Here is a 23132-nt window from a genome sequence, read left to right on the forward strand (position 1 = left end):
AAAATGGAGAATGCGCCGAGCATATCTATCTCCCAGTGCATTCACCAATTTATTTACTTAGCTTTGTTAAAAAAAAATTGTACTTTTTAATCATACCTAAATAATAAACGAAATGCAAAAAGAAAACTAATTATTTTAATAACGAAAAAGAAAATAAGGGATTGCTTAGAATGTACAAGAAGAAGTAACTAAAGCGCTTGAAATTAGTTTAAGAATGGTGCAAAAGGTTCTATATGAAAACAAGAACAATCTTATTTCCAAGCAGGAAACAAAGTCTAAAAGGAAGAAGTCGAAGACTGAAGATTAAAGTGAATATGTAAAAATGAAGTAACAAATTTGACTAAAAAAAGAAACTAATTATAACTATCATTATCACTAACAGAGTCGAAAAACTCTTCGTCATTTTCCGAATCTTCTTCAAATGGAGCAATGATCAATGGTTCAACTTGGATATCGAGTACTTTTTCTCTCTTCCACCAGGTTCTAATAATGTTTTCTGTGTGATCCACTGATTTCCGCCAATACTCCTTTGTGATATGATTCAATGCCTCATTCCAAACAGCTTCAACCTGGTCAGATCTAAGCCCAGCATTCACATGCTTCTCATAATAAGATTTTGACCCTGCTCATATAAGCTCAATGGCATTAAAGTAACAATGGTATGGTGGGAATCTTAAAACTTCATGGCCATATTCACGTACTATTTCGTCAACAGCATATATTTTTGGTCTTTTCAGCGATTTTGCAATTGAAAGAAGTTCGGATTTTAGTATATATGGCAAGGGATTCTGATTTTCTTTTACTAACCATTCATAAATTTCGCTTTTTCTCCAACTTATATTCGGTTGTTTATTCAAAATTCTTGAATGATACGACGCATTGTCCAATACTATTAAGAAAGGTTCTTGCAAGTTCGGTATTAACTGTTCCTTTAACCATTTTTCAAACATTTCGCAATTCATATTGTCATGATAATTCATACTTTTAGACTTAGAAGAAAAAATTAAACTTGCACCTGGAACGAATCCCGTTGAAGACCCGGTATGTAAAATAATAAATCGCTTTCCCTAACCACATCCTTTTTTTCTTTTCACGCTTTTCACAGATTCATCTTGCCAAGATTTTATTCCACTCCTGTTTGAAAATATCCAAGTTTCATCTAAGAATACCACTTTCCTTAACTTTGATTTTTCATTTTGTGTATATTGTCTTAAAAATCCTATTCGTTGGCTCACAATATTTGGTAGTTCACACAAATATCTTCTATTGCAGTCTTTTTTATAGCGAAAACCTATGCTTTTAATTAATTTTGATAAAGCAGAAAGTCCAATTTCTAAAGTGCCGCGTTGCTTTAAAACATCCCTCAGATATAGCAGCGTTATATTTGTTTTTAGCCTATATAGTTCATAAATCCTATCCCTTACTTCTATTTTTACACATTCACTTAAATCTTCAGTTTTCGGCTTCTTCCTTTTACACTATTTTTTTTCTTCTTGGGAATAAGATTGTTCTTGTTTTCATATACAACCTTTTGCACCATTCTTAAACTAATTCCAAGCGCTTTAGCTACTTCTTCTTGTACATTTTTAGGCAACCCTTTATTTTCTTTTTCGTTCTCGAAGTAATTAATAACATTAAGAACAATTTTTTTGCCTTGAGGATTTAGAAATCCCCAAAAAGGCTTTTTATTTTCTATAATTTGAAATTTAAATTATCTTGAGTTACTTATTATATTGGGTATTACGTCACTTATAGCAAAAATCAATTTAGAAATTTTTTATCTCACACGCTCAACAATTATTGAAAAGAAGAAGAAAATAGACTTATTCACGTATTTAAAAGAAATATGAACTTAAATCTGTAACGATACCGTTCGATATATTTAATTTAATTTAAGTTCAATAAGTTTTAAATACAATAATTTACTTGAGGTATAATAGATTTTTTTATATACCTAGGAGCTGAGGTTCAATCTATTAATCTCTGAGCTCGTTTCTTCTTTTCAATATCCTACCTAACTTCGTTATGAATATTATAATTAAAAAACGATAAAATACAATAAGAAGACCTACTTTTTTTAAAAAATACCTAATTTGAACCAACGTTTCGGTAGTTATATCTACTACCGTTATCAAGGTAATTAAAGTAAAATTAAATTAAATTAAATTAAAAATAAAATATACTTATCTTTCAAATTTTTAGTAATCCAGTCTCATCAAAATTTCTTCCTAATTCGAAAATACTTTATATACTTTTTTATATGATTTGACGGTTTATTAATAGTTTGACAAACTATTTTGAAAGATAACAAAATTTTCAAAGGTTACTTTTTTTAAAAATTAAAGGGGTGTGATCTTAATGTAAATTAATCATAGAAAATACATGAATATCAAATATTTTAAATCATTAATTAATTTTGAGAATACCCTGATCTACGGTAGTTATATCTAGTAGATATATCTAGTAGATATAACTACCGAAACGTTGGTTCAAATTAGGTATTTTTTAAAAAAAGTAGGTCTTCTTATTGTATTTTATCGTTTTTTAATTATAATATTCATAACGAAGTTAGGTAGGATATTGAAAAGAAGAAACGAGCTCAGAGATTAATAGATTGAACCTCAGCTCCTAGGTATATAAAAAAATCTATTATACCTCAAGTAAATTATTGTATTTAAAACTTATTGAACTTAAATTAAATTAAATATATCGAACGGTATCGTTACAGATTTAAGTTCATATTTCTTTTAAATACGTGAATAAGTCTATTTTCTTCTTCTTTTCAATAATTGTTGAGCGTGTGAGATAAAAAATTTCTAAATTGATTTTTGCTATAAGTGACGTAATACCCAATATAATAAGTAACTCATTATGAATTCGTCACAACAATACAGATTTTACTTAAATTATCTTGTGACAAATAATGTCATCCGTTAATCGAAACGAGACAGGCATGTTTGTTATGAAAGTAATTGTTTTAGAACCACTGACATTTATCATTTTATCTTCTTTTGATACATTAACGCTGCATATATCTGATTCATTTATCTGACGCGTTGTAGTTAAAAAACGTTGTTGCGCAAATTGAAATGAAACGTAACTACAAAAGTTTGTCGTTGATAATCCGATACACCCGCACGATAAGAGCGATTTTGACTATATCGTAATGTATTCTGCTATTTAAAAATAGAATATAAGTCATCAAAAAATTAAAATAATCTCTACATCTCTAATCTGTATGTATTTTTTAGGGACTCTTTTAATGTTATCAGCACCATCAAAAATAAAGTATAAAACATAATTTCTGGCACAAAATGGTTGATTTGATATGACGCGTAAATTATCAACCTTTTTGTAAACCAATTTTCCAAAAATTATTAGAAAAAATTATTTTTTATTAAGATATTTCTAATAAAATCGTTTTTAGTTATTGATCTTTGCACGGTTAAACTTTTTATCAATTCCTTCTTCACCATTACTGTATGACTAGAATTAAAATTAAGATATCTAATAGTGTGAGTTCGTTAACGATAAATTCATATGGATCGCAACCATATTGAAGGTTTCTTTTATCAAATATATCAACAATTTTAGATTTTAAATTTTCCACAACTATATTACTTAAAATTGGTAAAAGAGTACTACTAAAGTTTTGTTAAATAAATTGATTTTTATTTTAAATAAATAGTCTTTACATAAAAGATTAAAAGTTCGAAAATTATACTAACATTGCTAAAACTTATTGTACACAATATGCATTTGAAAATAATAACCATAGGATAAGCTGGGCTTTTTCTTTAATTTTAGCAAAGTAACCAATTTCAAAATTACATAAATTATAGGAAGATACATTTATAATGTTAAATAAATATAAATACATAGTTGCTTGTTCACTTGATTTTAATAATTTATGAGTTTCTTTGATCTTCTTTCTTTGAAGTTCTCTTTGTATTTTCTTTATAACTTCTTGTGCTTTTGAAAAAATCAAAGAGATACAAAAAATGAAGTAATTTTATAAATTTAAATTACCCGGATAATATTAGTAAATTTAACTGCCAAAACCTGAGTTTAAGTTAGGTTTTTCTTATTTAATAAATAGGTACTTCTTTCTCTTTATTTTTAATAAAAACTAGGTAAAATACTAAGAAGAAGAAACGACCTCAATAGTCGAATAATAAAACCTTAGCTCCAGGGTTTATAAAAAATCCCATAAAAAAGTCCATTTTCTTCTTGTCTTAAATAATTAATAGTAATTTCTAAATCTATATTTATTTAAGTATAGTGATGTAATATTCAACAAAATATGTAACTAATATACAGTTTACCTAATGTTAATACTAATTTTTTTTTGGGTTTGGTTCTAAAAAAGTATAGAGGATATTAAATGCTAACGTTCAACTTTTTGGAGATTTTACTTATGTAAATATTATTTTAATGTTATTAGGACGGCTTATATATTTTATTTATTTAGGCTTTTATTTCCAATTATATTGCAAATCCAAATTAAATAAACTGCAACATTAAGTAAGTTAAACTTAAATTCCGTTAATATGCGTAATGTATCAATTAACATCAGGTATATTTTGAGAAACTATCACATAAAAGGAGGTATTAAAGAAAGAACACAAGTCTAGGTAAGAAAAACGCAAAAACCAATTTAAGTTGAAAGTGCCACTATCAATTTACTCGCTTGAAAAATACAGTAGCTCTCAAGTTTTAAAAAGGGTCTTTGCTTGTTCATTTCAGGTCATAACCATTCCACTATCTTTTTACTGTTTTATTTTACTAGTCACCTTTTACAGTGCCAGTTAAGAGGTAGTATTTTAGAAAAGTTTAAAGTATTAAATGAATAGTTCAAGCTTTTAAAAATAAAAGCAGTCATTTAGGACCATAAAACAACGCAGTCGTGCAAGACAAAGAGTAAAATTTATTTTATGTTACGGAAAAACTTTTGCAAGATATATTAAGAATAAAGGTGTAGCTGTTGCGGTTTTACGCCGTAAATAAAAGAGTCTTAGTCCAATTTCAGGCCTGCTTTATTAAACAGTACGGTACAGTCAACTGACGATATTTTAATTCCATGCCGCAAAACGTTTAACTGAAAAACAGATTGCCTGGTTTAACTGAACATAGGTACAAAGTTTTCGGCTCGTTTGAGATAAATTTTTAAATAAAATAAAAGCTAGTTTTCCTTTTTCTTTCTAAGTTTTTTTCACTTACTTAAAAAAGGTTATTAATGTTATTATTTTTATTTTTGTGATACCTGGCTCAATTATTTTGAGGAAAAAATAAATTTCTTTATGAACACGAACAAAGTAAATCTGATTGCTTATTTCAATCTCAATCATACATCTGTTATATCGTTTATATTTTTTTACCAATAAATAGTTAGAAATTAATATTAAGGCTAACTATTTTGTAATATAGGGGACATTAACTAGCTTATAAGTACAACATGATAAGAGAAGGCATTCCACCAAAAACTTCTGCTCTCATTGGGTATGGCAAACGGTTATAAGTGGTAGGTTTTTATTAATTTATTTTTAACATTTGTTATCTTTTTTAGTTAAATATATCTGTTAACATTTTTAAACGTAAACATACAAAGTCACCTAAACTAGACTAAAAATATTCATAAAACTGTGTTTGTAGAGGCTCCTAATATTTATTTTGAAAGAGAGCTGACTGCAACTAATAAAAGTAAATGATTTTTCAGCGTACAGCGGTAAAAAGGCTTAGTGCATTACTATACTTCCAAATGCTAATACTTTTTAAACCCCATATTTAACCCTATGAATGATCCCACAGTTTTGCTTTTATATTTATTCTCTTTCCGGTCCACTAAAGAATAGATCGTTACAGGTATAAAGAATATTTCAATCAGAACGCAAGATTTGAATTGCGCGTGATGTTTGACAGTTATAATATTACATGATTATGACGTGACAGATCTAATGTTGACACATGGGAGTTAGTAACCATAGAGCACTACACAGGAGAACGAAGCCTCCTGATTGTTAAAAATTATTATCAAAATGGTAACAGTTTATTTGCCGCCATTCGTAAACTGCGTCTAATGTTCGATCCAAATAATATTTCTAAATCATCTCATATGGAACGAATAATCAAACAATTCAAAAGTACTTGTTTCGTTCGTGATGTAAAACATTCTATATGAGCTTATAGAGGTTGTTCAGAATGAAAATATCACTGCATTTTGCGAGAGTGTGACAGAAAGGCCAAAGACGTCAATTTATCAGCAGGAACAAGAACTAAACCTTTTACCAGGCACTCTTCAGCGAATTCTCACTAAATATCTGGAAACTATTAATCTTGACGATATGTCGTTTCAGCACGGTAGTGCCTAATATCATACAGCTAGTAAATTTATTGACGATCTTGCACCACTAGGGACAAAGATGGTATCATTTCCCAATTTGATGACCAGTGACCATTTTTTGTTTATATTATATAAACACTTTAACAATTTAAACCCACAACTTAAAGTATTATTCAATAATTTTGTTGCTTACACACCAGCACTTTGATATCCTGAAAAACGAAATAAACCAAACGGAATCATCAAAACAATTAAGCCATGTTCCACTTTATACAGTCAAATGAGAACCTGTAATTTTCTGTTGTAACTACATTTGGATGTTCCCATTTAATTTTAATTTTAATTATAATTTTCAAATTTTATTGTTGATTTTTATATCTTTATTTTAGGGGTGTATTTAAATAATTGAAATAGTCATTAAATAACAGAATAGTTTAGTTAAATCTATTTTAAAATTATTTTTGACCACTGTATACCATTTGGAAAATATTTTATTATGGCATAAACTGCTTAAGCAAAGTATTTTGTTAAATGTTTTCAAAAAATATGTTTAGCTTACAATGCAAAGTGCACACCTAACTATGAGATCCATATATACCAGCTTTAAAGAGTTTTCTTTTCTGATTTAACAAAATAAGTTTGATGTCGTTTTTGTCACGGAATCATTGTTAAATACTACGTCCGAATTATTGAATACCTGACTTTAAAATAATAGGGATGCATAAAACACAGGGTTGAGGAGGAGGAGGAGTTTTATCATACAGGGTGTTTATTTGAAAACTTCCCACCACGGATTTATTGAAAACCACTCTTTAAAAAAAAAACGCCGAAATACGTCAAAAGGTTTGTCAAGGGGGACAACTTTCCAACCTAAAATTACTTTACCCCTTTTCACCCTCTGCCCTCCAGGGTCATCCCCTTAAAAATTTTAAATGGCAAGGGGTATCGAGTAATAGCTTGTTTAAAAGGTCTTTCAAAGTCTTTTATTTTGACGTTTGATTTTTTTAAATCGGTCGATTCGCTTTTGAGAAAAAAAAATCTTTGTTTATCTTAATTTGTTTAGATAGAAAACAAAAAGATGAAAATACAAGTTTTTATTTCAATAAGTGTTTGAAATGTTGCCCGTTAGGGTTTGCCAAATCTACAATTCGTTTATAATTTAAAACGAAAACTACCAACATAAACAACAATTCCGAAGACTAAACGTGGAAAAAACTAAATAACAAGTTGCATTTTTTCCGCATTCTTTTCATCAACACAGATATATATCCTAAGCGAACTATATTTGTTGTTATACCTGCTTAGTTATTTATAGTTGAATTATATGGCCATTTCCGATGATCTAATAATAATTAATCATTGTATTAGTCATAATTAGTCATAAGAATAATGCTTGTCTCAGCTATTTTCATATAATTATAAATACGACTCCAGTCATTTATGAGTCAGTTCATAAGTTGCTTCGCCGTGGATCACATATTTAGTAATTTTGTAAAATAAAGTTTTTTTAAAAAGCTTAGTTGCGAATTACTGAATAAAATTGGCGCAGTCGGTAGGATACCTTTCGGTGTGCTTTCTGGATTTTGGATTATCAGTGCTTTCTGGATTATCAGTGCTCTCTTAGTAGTGCTTTTACCAGTAACCTTTAGAGTGTAAACTCTAATGTGAAAGTGCCCACATGATCAAGACTGTGCACCTTTCTGTGTCAACAGATTAAGAAAGGAATCAGAAACAGATCCCGGCCTAGAGCTTTGGCTCCTGGTTGAAAATCGCTTTTTGGTACGCCACAACGACGCAACCAGTGAGACGTATTGGCCTATGCTAGCGTCTACTACAAGCAGCAACCTACCCAAGCAGTTCATCTTCTTGGCAAAGCTACTGCCTGATACAGGAAGAAGACAAGAACAATAATTGTAAGTGACTTACTAAAATTGTTTCTTATTGTTGGAAAGTCCTGTTAGTTAAGAAATATTGATTTTTATTTTATTTTATTATTTATAAACTAATTGATTAATGAACTTTTAATAACTTTAATGAGTAGAAATAGAACATTCTCTGAAGATATTACATATCCGAGAATTAGTAGTAATTTAAGAAGAAATAGTTCAGTAACAAATACTGATTTTTCTAATTTAGATATAGAAACATTATATTCTGACATTGCTATTTGTACCAATAATTCTAATTTCAAAATGGCTGACGCTTTGAGATCAACAGTTACTCTTTTAAAAACATTTGACGGAACTCCATCACATTTGGAAGCCTTTATTAATCAAATTGATACATTTCATTTAAGATATTTTAATAATGATTCGTCTCAACAAGAGTATGTCAACTTGGCAATAAAATCTAAAATTTTAGGACCAGCTGAAGATTTTCTTTTGACTCGACCTGATTTAGTAAATTGGGAAGAAATTAAACTAGCTCTAAGACAAAAATTTAGTGACCCAATTACTAGAAGTAACTTGCAACAACAATTAATATTTTTGAGTAAAAAGAATGAATCCACTCAAGATTACATACAAAAGCTCAAAGCCTTAGTTACTAAAATAAATACAAAAATATGCACCGAAGTTAATAATATTGAAGCAAGAACTATCTTAATTTCTCAAAATGAATTGACCGCAACACAAAATCTATTAGCCAATATTTCTAATGAACTAAGAACTTTATTAATAGTTCAAAATCCTCAAAACTTGGACAGTGCTATTGATATAATAACAAACTATGAAATTTTGACAAGTCAAGCTAATTTTAAAAATAATTTCGTACATAATCATTCTCAAAATAGACACAATGCAAATCAAAATACTTCTCCAATCAATATTCCACGAATGATGACACCCAACCAAATCTCTAATCACCCAAGAATGTCAATATTTAATAGACAACAAAGTCAACCTCCTCCATTACCCCCAAGAATTCCCTTCAAACCACAATATCAACATCAATTTTTGAATTCTAATCAAAGGAATGTCCCAATTCCGCCCAGTAAACAACAATATCCACAACCCATGTCAGGAGTAAGTATCCAACCTAAGAGAAACCCTTCTCAAATAAAATCACCTCAACCCTTTCAAAGACCCTTTCAAAACCATTTTCAAAACCATTTTCAAAACTCAAAACCCAACTATCTAATCCAAGAAATAACGCATTTAGAAGATGAAAATAAAACTGATGTTAATTATGAAGGCAATGAAGAATACTTCATTGACCCACAATTTGAATCATCTGAAGATCAACCTTCAAATAATGATTTCTATCAAGAAAACCCTTATAATGATTACTTTGCTGAAGAGACTTTAACAGAAAAATTAGAAAATTTTCAGTTACAAGCCTCGGGAACAAATCATGCTTGAATTTAAACAGTTTTCAAGTCAATCAATTACCCTATATCGAAATACCCAATTATAACATTCGATTATTAATCGATACAGGATCTCATGCATCTCTTCTCAGACCATCAATAGTTGAAAACTTATTCCCTGAATCAATCGTACCCTATATTTCTACCCTTCAAACGTGTGCTGGATCAAGGAAAGCCACAGCTAAAGCTAAAATTCCATTACTTTTACCCTTTGGCATAAGCGAACACATAGACTTTGTCCTATACCCATTTCACGAATATTTCGATGGAATTTTAGGAGTAAAAGATCTTTGTAAACTAAACTTGAACATCGACTTAAAAAATCAGAAATTGAAGAATAATTACTTAGAAATTCCTTTTCAATATAGACAAAACTTCGATCAATATACAATCGAAATATTGCCTAAAACAATTCAAAAAGTAGTATTTAAAACAAACCTACCTAATGATTCAACTTGGATAATGCCTTATTTTTCTGACGAAAATATTGAAATTCAACCAACATTGATAACAGTTAATGACCATAAATATACAGTTGATATCCTTAATCATTCGGATAAAACTTTCGCTTTTGAATGCAATATAAATGAAAATTTACCATTAGAACCAATTGAAATCAATAATTACGAAGTAATAAATTTTGAAGAAACGCAACCACAAAAATTAAATCAAGAAAGAAAAACTCTTGAATGCAGAGAATTAGAATCCTTAATAAGACATCAACATTTAAACCCGGAAGAACGATTTCAGCTCTTTAAACTTCTAAAGAACTTTAGCCAAATTTTAACTAAACCTGGAGATTCTTTAACATCATCAAATCAAGTCAAACATGTTATAAATACGACAGATGAAATCCCAGTTCATTCAAAAAATTATAGATATCCATACATCCATAAGGAAGAAGTAAATAATCAAATAGAACAAATGTTAAAAGATAAAATAATACAACCCTCTAGCTCACCCTGGAGTTCACCTGTATGGATTGTACCAAAAAAAATGGGAGACTTGTGATCGATTATAGAAAATTAAATGAGAAAACAATCGATGATCGCTATCCATTGCCAAACGTAACTGATATTCTAGATAAACTAGGAAGATGTCAATATTTTACGACCATTGACTTAACAAGTGGATTTCACCAAATTGAAATGGAAAAAAATAGTATTCCTAAAACGGCATTCAACGTAGAACATGGACATTATGAATTCCTAAGAATGCCCTTTGGCCTCAAAAATGCTCCTTCGACATTTCAAAGAGCTATAGAAAATGTTTTAAGAGGATTACTAGGAAAACAATGCTTAGTATATATGGACGATATTATTGTCTATTCGACCTCACTTCAAGAACATATCGATGCCCTGCGACGAGTATTCGAACGTCTAATATCATTTAATATGAAAATTCAATTAGATAAATGTGAATTCCTACGTAAAACTGTAGAATTCTTAGGACACGTCGTAACACCAGACGGCATCAAGCCAAACCCAAAGAAAGTCGAAGCAATAAAAAATTTCAAAATTCCAAATACCACAAAGGAAATAAAATCTTTTTTAGGACTTATCGGATACTACAGGAAATTCATTAAGAATTTTGCTAAAATTACAAAACCCCTAACTCATTGTCTAAAGAAAAATGTTAAAATAATTCATGATAAATCTTTTGTAGAAGCATTTAATCTTTGTAAAACCATTTTAATGAATGATCCTATACTTCAACATCCTAACTTTGAAAAGCCATTCGTCCTGACTACAGACGCATCCAATTACGCAATCGGCGCTATACTTTCTCAAGGTCCCGTTGGATCAGATTTGCCTATAGCATATGCAAGCAGAACTCTTAACCAAGCTGAATGTAACTATTCTACAATAGAAAAGGAACTATTAGCAATTGTCTGGGCCACCAAATATTTCCGACCTTATTTATTTGGTAGAAAATTTACAGTGGTAACAGATCATAAACCACTTCAATGGTTATTCTCCATTAAAGAACCGAACTCAAAATTAGTCAGATGGAGACTAAAACTTCAAGAATTCGAATATACTATCCACTATAAGAAAGGTACTCGAAACTTAAATGCCGATGCACTTTCAAGACCACCGTTGGATATACACCCTTTAAATATAATAGATCCACCATTAACACATATGTCTGCTGTATGCGAAAGAAATAAAAAAACTGAAGACCAATATGCTTGGCATGATAAAATTAAACGATTTTTCGAATCGCAAGGAATTGAATCGCAGGAAAACCTGTTTGAACCACAAAAAGAAATTGAAAAAGCCAAACCAGAACCAAAAATTCGAATAATATCAGATATTCAAATAAGACCTCCGAATAAAAATAATAATGAAACACTACCATCAACTTCTAAACAAGAAAATGAAAATGGAAAAGAAGATTCAGAAACAGAGACAATTCATACATCAATAGAAAACCCAATACTAGGTGCACCCTATGTCAACAAAAGTGTAAATACTTATAAAAATCAAATCATTTTTAAATGGACAAGAAATGAAAAACCCTATTCAATAATGAAGAAATTATTCGAAACCAAGAAAAGAATAATAATGTTCATAAATGAAAACCCAATAACAGAAGAAATACAAATATTTCTAAGAGACCATTTACCACCAGACAGTTACTGTTTACATTTCCCTAACAAGGAACTAGAACCAGTAATTCTTAGAATATTCCAAGAAACGTTCTCAAGTAATATGTTTAAATTAGTCATTTCTAATACGCTACTTGAAGATGTGACAAATCAAGATGAACAAAAAGAAATAATTAATAGATATCATACAACAAAAACATCACATAGAGGAATAAACGAAAATATTAAAAATATTAAACAATCCTACTATTGGCCAAGCTTAGAAAGAGACGTAATAGATTTTATTAACACCTGTGAAGTATGTCAAAAAACGAAATATGATCGACATCCACACAAAGTAATATTTAAACCAACCCCAACAGGATCTAAACCCTTTGAGCATATCTACATGGATATATATTCAATAGCAGCTCAAAAGTATTTAACAATAATAGATAATTTTTCAAAATTTGCTGCAGCATATCCAATAAATGAGACATCAATTGAGATATGTCAGAGTTTAATTAAATTCTTCTCACACCATGGAACCCCATGTCGAATCACAACAGATAACGCTCGAAATTTTAAAAGCAACCTAATTCAAGATCTTTGTAAAGCATATAAAATTGAGTTGCATTTTACAACACCATATAACCCGAATTCAAACTCACCTATTGAAAGATTTCATTCAACTCTAAAAGAAAGCCTAGTTGCTTTAAAAAACGATTATTCTCAAAAACCACTTCAAAATCTAATTGATTTAGCTGTATTAAATTATAACAATAGCATACATTCGTCACATGATTATACCCCATTCCAGATAATTAAAGGAAACCTTAATTATCAGTTAAATTTTGAGAAAAACCTAGACCAATTACAAACGGATTATATAAATGAATTGACAGAAACATTCAAGGAATTAAATAAAAACATTTATTCGAAAATGAATGCAAAAAAGGCAAATGTCCTTAGCAAACTTAATCAAAATAGAGAAAACGACCCTGAAATACCGGAAAATACTGATCAATTGTTAAAAACACCTAAAAAATTATCACAGAAATTAGAACCTATCTATAAAATAAAGACGTTCAAAAAGCAAAGACATCCTAAAGATATTAAAAGGCATTCTAAATTTTAGGAAATGAAGACCCTTCTTGTAATACTTCCACTGCTCGTGAACGCACAATACCAGATTGAAACTCTTAACAACCCAATAATACCAATCTACCAAGGAAAAGGTTATGTAGTAACTAGTTATCATCATATTTATTATCACGTAAATCTTACTAATATAAGGAATTGCTTAAAACTAACAAAGAAAACGCTTATGTATGCAAATAAGACTTTGGGAGAATCAAATCTACCCTTATATCATCTTTTAGCTGTAAAAACAAATGATCTTCTCAATCAATCAAGATCAATAGAATCATTTTTAGATCATTATACAACCAAGCCAATTTCAAAAAGAAATAAAAGAGGATTATTTAACTTCTTAGGAAAAGCGCAAAAATATCTATACGGTACATTAGACGCAGACGATGGAGAACGCTATGACAATTATATTAGAACTCTCCAAAATAATCAAGACACTTTACAAAAAGACATATTACAAACACAAACTGTTCTAAAGAAACTAACCCATGATATTGACACTCAGCTGACTAACATAGGAAATAATCAGCAAAAATTATATAAGGAAATTAATGACCTAAGACAGATGAGTCAGTCAACGTCTACTACACTATATTTTATCTTACTACTTGATACGCTAGAAAACAATCTTCGCGTCATCAATGAGATACGTATGAATGTGCAAACTGCAATTAATTTCGCAGAAATAAACATTATGCATCATAGTATTCTCAAATATCAAGAACTATTAGTCATCCTATCTAAGTTTAATCAGAAAACACGAATTCCTTTTGATAACATAATTAAATATTATGAAGTCGCACATGCTGACGTAACAATAAAGGAAGACCTAATAATTTTCTATATAGCAATACCCCTAATATCTGAGAAAACTTATGCTTTCTATCATGTTTTCCCTATCCCAATAAATAATCATTTAACAATGTTGAGTAATCCCTATTTATTGAAATCAGACAAAGATTTCTATAATTTAAAAGAAAGTTGCCAAAAAATCGAGGACATCTTTCTTTGCCATGCAAAAATATTAAATCAAAATGAACCTTGCATCTCTGAGACAATTAACCTGACAAATCATTGCCCAATGACTCCTGTTAATTATTTAAAAACATCTGTCACCCAATTAGAGGATAATTCAATTATAATAATTCCCAAAGATCAAGAAAAAATAAATTTTCAATGCCCTAATCAACACACCATTGAAACAATCAATCAACCAACATTAATTCTACCCAAAAGTTGTATTGTCAAAATAAAGAATGATTATTTCGATTCTCAAAAATCAGATTCTATTAACTTAAGATTAAAACTACCACCAATAACAATTAATGAAGAACTAATTAAAAAATTAGAACCCTTAGAACTCGAAGAAATTAATTTAAATAATATACACGAAGAATTAAAAAATGTCAATAAATTAACAACACACCCCTTAGAAAAACTAAATATTATCAGCTCAGGTGTATCTGTAACATTAATTATAATTATTATTGTAGTAATAATAGGGATAATAATCTTTGTATATTATAAGTATAAATGTAAAACAAAAGAAAATGTAAAAGTGGACATAAAATTGAATCCCCTTGAAAAACAATCCTTCGAAAATCAACCCCGATTTTCTCAGACTTAAGGAGGGAGGAATTATATGGCCATTTCCGATGATCTAATAATAATTAATCATTGTATTAGTCATAATTAGTCATAAGAATAATGCTTGTCTCAGCTATTTTCATATAATTATAAATACGACTCCAGTCATTTATGAGTCAGTTCATAAGTTGCTTCGCCGTGGATCACATATTTAGTAATTTTGTAAAATAAAGTTTTTTTAAAAAGCTTAGTTGCGAATTACTGAATAAAATTGTTGCTAAGGAAAATAAAGAATTTATTTTGCCGTCAGTTACATTTGTGACATACATTTGAGTCTTGAAATGATGAGTGAAAATGTATTTGTTGAATTGAAGATTTTACTTCCAAAATGGTTTACACACTAGCTGAAAGAGTGGAAATTATTCTAATTTATGATGCCCAGAATCAATGTGCTCGGCTAACTGCCGTCACGTTTAACGCCAGACATCCGGGGAAGATAACTTCGAATAAGTATGTTTTGGAGCTTGTTACCAAGTTTACTGAAACTGGATCTGTTGCAAATAAAAAACGTGATCATCGGCGAATTTTGGATGAAGCCGCTCAAGTTGAAGTTTTGGGTCATTTTGGAATAAAACCTAATACTTCATTACGCATAATTTTTGCTGCCACTGGCATTTTATTAGGCTCAGTTCACACAGTTACCAAACTTCATAAATTTCATCCATTCAAAATGAAAATATTGCAAGGGTTAACCGAAGACGATTTCCATGGGCGAGTTGAGTTTTGTGAAAAAATGACTGAAGCGGTAAATGATAATACTATTCATGTAAAGAATATCTGCTTCAGCGATGAATGCACATTGTATTTAAATGGATTTGTTAATAAGCATAACTGTAGATATTGAAGCAATGAAAATCCTCATGCATTTGTAGAAGCGCATACCCAGTACCCTCAAAAAATTAATGTATGGGCAGGCATTTTAGGAAATAAAGCGATTGGGCCATTATTTATTAATGGAAATTTAAATGGAGACATTTATTTGGATATGTTGGAAAATACTATTAATCCGCATATCACTGAATACATTGAAAACCAAATCGATGATGATGGAAACCCTATACTTGATGAGGCTGAAATATATTCCAGCAAGAAGGCGCTCCTCCTCACTATGTTCTTCCCGTTCGGCAATGATTAGACGACGAGTTTCCAGATAAATGGATAGGGCGAAGGGGGCCTATGGCCTACAAGATCTTCTGATATAACGCCGTTAGACTTTTTTCTATGAGGTAATTTGAAATCTATTTTGTTTACTCCCCATCCTGAAAGTTTAGATAAATTTCGTCAACGCATCATCGACAGCTGCCATGATATCCCACAACATGTTTTTAAAAATGTCCGTCAGGATTTTGAACATCGCCTATATCACTGTTTGGCCAAAAACGGGCAACATTTTGAACACTTATTAAAATAAAAACTGATATTTTCATGTTTTTGTTTTCCATCTGAACAAATTAAGATAAACAGAGATTTTTCTAATTTTCTCGAAAACGAATCGACCGATTTAAAAAAATCAAACGTCAAAATAAAAGACTTCGAAAGACCTTTTAAACAAGCTATTACTCGATACCCCTTGCCTTTAAAATTTAAAATTTTTAAGGGGATGACTCTGTGGGGCAGAGGGTGAAAGGGGGTGAAGTAATTTTAGGTTAGAAAGTTGTCCCCCTTGACAAACCTTTTGACGTATTTTGGCATTTTTTTTGTAAACAGTGGTTTTCGATAAATCCGTGGTGGGAAGTTTTTAAATGAACACCCTGTATATCAAAATTACTACCCTATGCGATAAATTAAATTTTGAGTCCCAGAAAGTGATATTTTTGAGTTTTGATTTATGAAATTAAAAGTATGGGACATTTCGTATTGTATATATTTCCTTCTTGCTTGGAGGAGCGGTATTGGAACTCCAGCTTCTAAAGTTGTTGATCCTACATATTTTTTCCAATATTCGTGTCATAAATATTTTGCTAGCAGCGTCTAAAATCTTTTTAAAAAATGTATAAACAAATTCATTATTATTTTTATAATAAAAAACTATTACCTCTACTCTATGCCTTTGATCTGATTAATCATAGGATTTTAGTATCCAAGTTTAAATATTTTGTATTTCTGAAGAGTCAGCTTTTTTGATTATTTACTTATCTGAGAGATAATAAAAAATTTGCTATAAAGATTTTTTTTCTGAAAAACTCGATATTTTATCCGGTAAACCGGTTATACCACAAACATCTATATTGGGGCAATTGTTTTTTATATATACTTATACTTTTTATATATACTTATAGCCTAACGTAGCTTAAAAAATGGCTTTTTATGGTTGCTGATGACACTCAACTGTACTTATCTTTTAAATCTGATTCACTGGCTGAGGCTTCTGACTCTTGCGAGCTTATAATGCGTGTTATATGATGATTTTACTACATAATTTTAACTTAAATTCAAAAAAAAATAAATTTAATGGCTTTTAAAGATAAAAAATGGAATTCAGCTGGTAAAATCAAACATGAACATCTACATACACTATACAAAGCTACACTTTGTCGATCTCGCTCACAATCTGGGTGTTAACGAGCATGTAGAGCAGTTGAGGTGAAGGAAATTCTCTAGATTAAAAATCTTTTTTATGAATAGGCATTTTCTAAATTTTTAACTTAACGATGAAAATGGTAACAGATTCGCTTATCCTTTCAACCTTTAGTTATTGTAACTTATGTATTATACTTTTCGTGATATTCTTCATAAAAATATAATACAGATCATAAAGTTCGCTTGATTTTTTACTTAGAAAAAAAAACATGATCATATATTTAAAGAAATTGGTTTTAAATGGTTTATATGGAAAATAAATGCAGATATCATTTATATTAATATACATTAATTTTAATCATAATCTTTTAGCTAATCAACGCAATAATATCTTGCGTAATATCTTTAAGGCACGTCGTTCCATACATTCTAGACACATTAGATATAAGTATTCTATGCATAGTTTGTGTACAAAATTTTAAGTCCTTAATTTTTTTTATTTAATAAGTCCTTTGCCTGTAATGCAATTAATTTACTCAAATAACTTCCGGATGAATTTTGGTTGCATAACCTTTCTAATTTAAATTTAAACTCAAAACTAATTTTTTTTAAGAATAAATCAAATGCTGGTAGGTATGTGATCTGCAAAGTTATTTTAAACTCAATATGCTTGACTATTGGTGTGTGCTTATCCAACAATAAGAACCAACAACTCTCTTTTTTTCTTATCACTCAGATGACAGGTGTTGCAGGTAGAATGACGAATGAAAAACGCAAAATAGTGCGGATTATTGTCAATAAATTTATTATACTAGAACCTTAATATTTAATTATAGCAAAGCTAATTTAAATTTAATTAAATAATAAGTTTTTTTTGAATATCTCGCGTTAATTAATATATTATTAAAATAATTTGTTTACCAAAGTTTTAAGAAGTACTATGAACTCGTGTCTTTTTAGGGTTTTACTTTTGGCTTTCAGTTTTAGTTGCCTATTTTATTTCCTGATTTTAATTTCCAACCAGCTAACCACCATTACCTCCAAAACTAACAGTGTGATAAAGGGCTTATACATTTATTTTTGTCAGGAATTTCATTAACCTTTAACCCCAGCAGGTATTATGTATAATATTATAATAGACTTTATTTAATTAAGTTTTTGTTTTATAGTACAAATATTTTTATTTATATTTAAATACAGCTTTACTGAGCTTTTTTTGAAGAGCTAATTAAAACTGACAATATAAGATATAAAATATAAAATTAATATACTCAAATCACAAAAAAATGCTTGATTTTAAAAATATAAACGAAATGAAATTTCTTATTTACCTTCCACCAAGTGATAGTTGCTGGCGGTCGAGACCCTTTCGTTTCACAAGTAATATTGTACTTTTTTCCAGCACTAAATTGCTGACTATTTCCTATTAAGTTGACCTCAAGCGGCCTCAGGTACATGTCTATAGCAACACGAACCACCAGCGGAGGTTGGCGCTTACTATTGTTGGCCTCGCAACTGTAAACTGCTAATAAGTGAGATCTGAAAAGAAGAAAAATACAATACTTTAATTATTTAATAAATTTAGCAATATTTTAATATTAAATTTAAAAAAAATTAGTTAGAATATAAAATTCTTAAAAATAGTTATTTATAAGTGTAATACTTATAACACTCGTCTTTTCACGAAATCGCGTCTTTTTTGAGTAGAAAAAAAAATTAAATAATTATTTCAAAAAGTTTATTTAGTTTTTTGGAAAAAATAATGTTTGCCTTATTGATTATAATAAAATTTTGATATTTTTCTTCGGTCCTGAATCTAGGCCACAGCTTGAGAATAATCATTATTTTTTTTAATTACACATAAGCAGTTACATATCCTCAAAAATGAATTAACCAAATCAAAATCATTAAAACATACAGCTTTGGTCCACTTTTTACAATCTAACGAACAGCTTTGCTTTTTTTCTTCGCTCTGAAGAAGGCCTGATAGAGGCTGAAACGTTGGCATTAAAAGAAAAAAGTTTTAAAGAGCTTGGATTTTAATTGACCTCTTATCCCACATAACCCTTAAAAGTTAACAAAATTAAACTAGCTCACTAAAACAACACACAGAATTAGGGTTTTAGGGCCGAAATAGTGGCACACTAACATGTTACAGAAATGTATACGCAAATAGGTAAAGCGTTGGTTTAAGTATAAGTTAAAAGAGAAATTTAGAATATTCCTTGTATCGCGTATACGTAGATAAAATATGAAATCATTATTAATTATATTAATTAATTAAAAAAATATGCTTTGGATATATATAAAAATATGCTTTGGGTATGACGCAGTTCAAGCAGCTAAAAATTAAATTCATTACACCAATCGACTGCTCTACGGCGAATCGAGACGCAGGTTATTACCACTACAGAAGCTTTCCACTACAGCCTTTCGAATTAAAAAATGCCCCGAAAATACTATGAATACTAGTTTGCGTGGTGTTCAAATTGAAATATATCTGTTTACAGGATATTATTATTTTTTCTACCTCTCTTTAAGAACACCTTGAAGGATTAAAGTAAGTTTTTGAACGACTTAAACAAGTAAATTTTAAGATATTTTGAGGCGAAAAATACACTGGCACAGCGTAAATTGGCGTAAAATCCAGTACTGAAAAATATAATGTAGTTAAAAATGTTTTACCTTACGAAAAACGTCAACAGACATCAAATCCTGTCTAGGCCTTCCCGATAATTTACCAAAACTTTGCTTAGATCTGCACACCCCTTACATCTTGAGAACATCTTGTCGAACTTGCATTGTGTTATTTATTTAATGTAACACGACGTTTTGGTTGGTAAGTATCTCTAACCGTTATCAAGTTAAACTGACAGCAAACTACTATTCTATAGGCTTATATACTAGATGTGTGCAGCGATGTGGAAAGGAAAGTCATCCGTGAAAAGAGTTGGGGGGAGGATACGCCTCTCTCTAGATCCTACACTGTCCTGAGAGTAGAGGCTTCCAGATGTTGAGTACATCGACGCTTGGCTGGCTGAAGATCCCCTGATTTTGTGAAATGAAAACTGCCTCTACGAACTTTCTCTTCCGCCAGTGCTGTTCCTTGTGCAGAATCTTGGCTTCTGACCAATGGATATTGGGTCCATTATGCCACGCGTGCTCTGCTATGCCGGATTTGGAAACCTCTCCTCTTTGGGTCCAGCTGCGATGTTCCTTCGCTCTGACTTCTAGGGGGCGCTTCGTTTCACCTATGTATGAGTCACCGCACTCACATGGGATCTGGTAGACGCAATTTTTGGTATCCAACAGGCCATCTGGTTTAGTCTTTGATACCACGCTTCTGATAGTGGTGCTAGATCTAAAGGCAGTTCTAATATTGTACTTGCTGGCAATGCGTCGGATTTGTTCCGATGTACCCCTAATGTAAGGTATGGGTAGAAGTCTGGTTGTCGTGGTGGCCTCGTCTCTGATTTGATTTGGACGCGTCCTTTGGATGGTCCTACTTATTAGCTTCTTTGGATATTCATTTTGTTGAAGGTCTTTGTAGATGGTATCCACTTCAGTCTTGAGATCCTCGTCGCTTCTACAGATGCTTCGAGCTCTTTTGTAGAGGGATCTTATGATGCCTACTTTGGTGGTTGCAGGATGGTTGGACTCATAGTGAAGATACTGGCCCGTGTGTGTTGGTTTTCTATAAACTGAAGTTCGTAGATTTCCACGTACCTTTTTAACGAGGACATCTAGGAAAGGTAGAGCTGAGTCCTTCTCTGTCTCCATCGTGAACTTGATTGTTGGTCTGAAGTTGTTGAGGTGAAGCAGAAACTCCTGAAGTGCTTTTTTCTCTTTGTCCCAGATGATGAAGGTGTCGTCCACATATCGAAGCCAGAGCTTGGATTTGCAATGGGAGGCATCTGTTGCATGTTCCTCGAACCGTTCCATAAAGATGTTTGCTATTACTGGGCAAAGAGATGAACCCATCGGAAGTCCTTCGTCTTGGGCGTAGAATCTATCCTTGACCTGAAAATAAGAATTACGAAGACAGATCTCCAAAAGTTCCATCACCCCCGTACAGAGGAAGTGTGGTCCGAGTTGAGAAAGCTGCATCCTTGCTTAGTTTTTCTCGGATGATGTTAAGAGACTCTCCTATGGGTACATTGGTGTAGGGACTTTCGACATCAAAACTCACCAATCTGTCATTGGTCTCGACTTCGATCCCTCCAAGAAGGTCTACAAAGTGGGCAGAGTTACGCACGAAAGACGCTGCATTTCCCTGGTCGGTCTAATGATCTCCAAAAGGAATTTCGAGAGTTCTGATGTCGGCGAATTTCTAGAGCTCGTGATGGGCCGCAGAGGCATTTGCTTCTTATGAATCTTGGGTAGTCCGTATAGGTGTGGAGGTTTGCTATAATGTGGTGTCAGCCTAGAGCGTACCGCATCCGACAATGTTGAGAAGTACTTCTTAAGTGCTCTGTAAATTCGACCTTCTATGGTTGTCGTCGGATCCTTAGATAGTAGCCTGTATTCGCCTTTGTTCAAAACTTCCTCAACCTTGTTTTCGTAGGTTTCCAGGTCCATAACCACAGTTGCATTGCCCTTATCTGCAGGAAGAATTTTGATGTTCTTTTCACTTTTGAGATTCCTGAGAGTTGTTTCCTCTTCTTTGCTGATGTTCTGCGAAGGTTTCTGTTTTTTAAGTGAGTCCAGAGCAACCCTTACCTCGTGTCGAAATTCATCGGCCTCAGGACGTGGTAGGTGGATTGATTCTACTGAAGACACTATGTCTATAAAGGATGGTTTTGAGGATATGGCGAAGTTTAGTCCTCTATTTAACACCTTTTGTTCAGCATCGGTAAGGGTTCTTTTTGACACATTAATGATTGTGGCGGGGAGGTTAGAGGTTGGTGCTGGTTGAGCCCTGTTGATTCGTCTGGATTTAAGGTTTTGGAGTTTTGAAAGGTGGCCTGCTCTTAGCTTTTCTCTTAGTTTCTGGCAAGCGAAGTCTATTTTGTCAAAGATTGGTTGATATTCTTCCTCCAATGTAACTTCTTTGATTTCTTCGAATCATTGAATGCATTTAATTTCTATTTGTGCTTTCTTCCAACGGTGGTAGCTAAGTTGAGATCGCAGCAGCTTCATACTAGCACGTTCAGATCTTCCACCTGGTATAGCGGTTTTGAGGCGTAGACCAGTAGGAATGACATTGGCGTCTCTCGCAGGAAGCTGATGTGTTCCTCCTCCTTGATCATCTTTATCTTGGTTTTCTCAAAGCCTCTAAATAGGTTGCTGGTTCCGGGTCCGTACCGGTTATCCAATCTGTTTTTGAAGGTGGTAGACAATGGTACAGTGAAAACATTTTGTCGAACTTGCATTGTCTTATTTATTTAATGTAACACGACGTTTCGGTTGGTAAGTATCTCCAACCGTTATCAATGTAAACTGACAGCAAACTACTATTCTATAGGCTTATATACTAGATGTGTGCAGCGATGTGGAAAGGAAAGTCATCCGTGAAA

At 31.4% G+C, this 23132-nt stretch overlaps 1 protein-coding gene across 1 annotated transcript in view; it reads right to left on the minus strand.

Moving 5' to 3' along the window:
- The window catches only part of LOC126735622 (nephrin-like), a 1136035-nt gene that overhangs the window by 1003806 nt on the left and 109097 nt on the right, over positions 1 to 23132 (minus strand). The window contains exon 4 of the mRNA XM_050439679.1: positions 18948 to 19155. Coding sequence (XP_050295636.1) covers positions 18948 to 19155 — 208 coding nt within the window. The remainder of the gene's footprint in view (positions 1 to 18947; positions 19156 to 23132) is intronic.

This window comes from Anthonomus grandis, chromosome 4 (genome assembly GCF_022605725.1).
Source record: "Anthonomus grandis grandis chromosome 4, icAntGran1.3, whole genome shotgun sequence".
Taxonomy (NCBI): domain Eukaryota; kingdom Metazoa; phylum Arthropoda; class Insecta; order Coleoptera; family Curculionidae; genus Anthonomus; species Anthonomus grandis.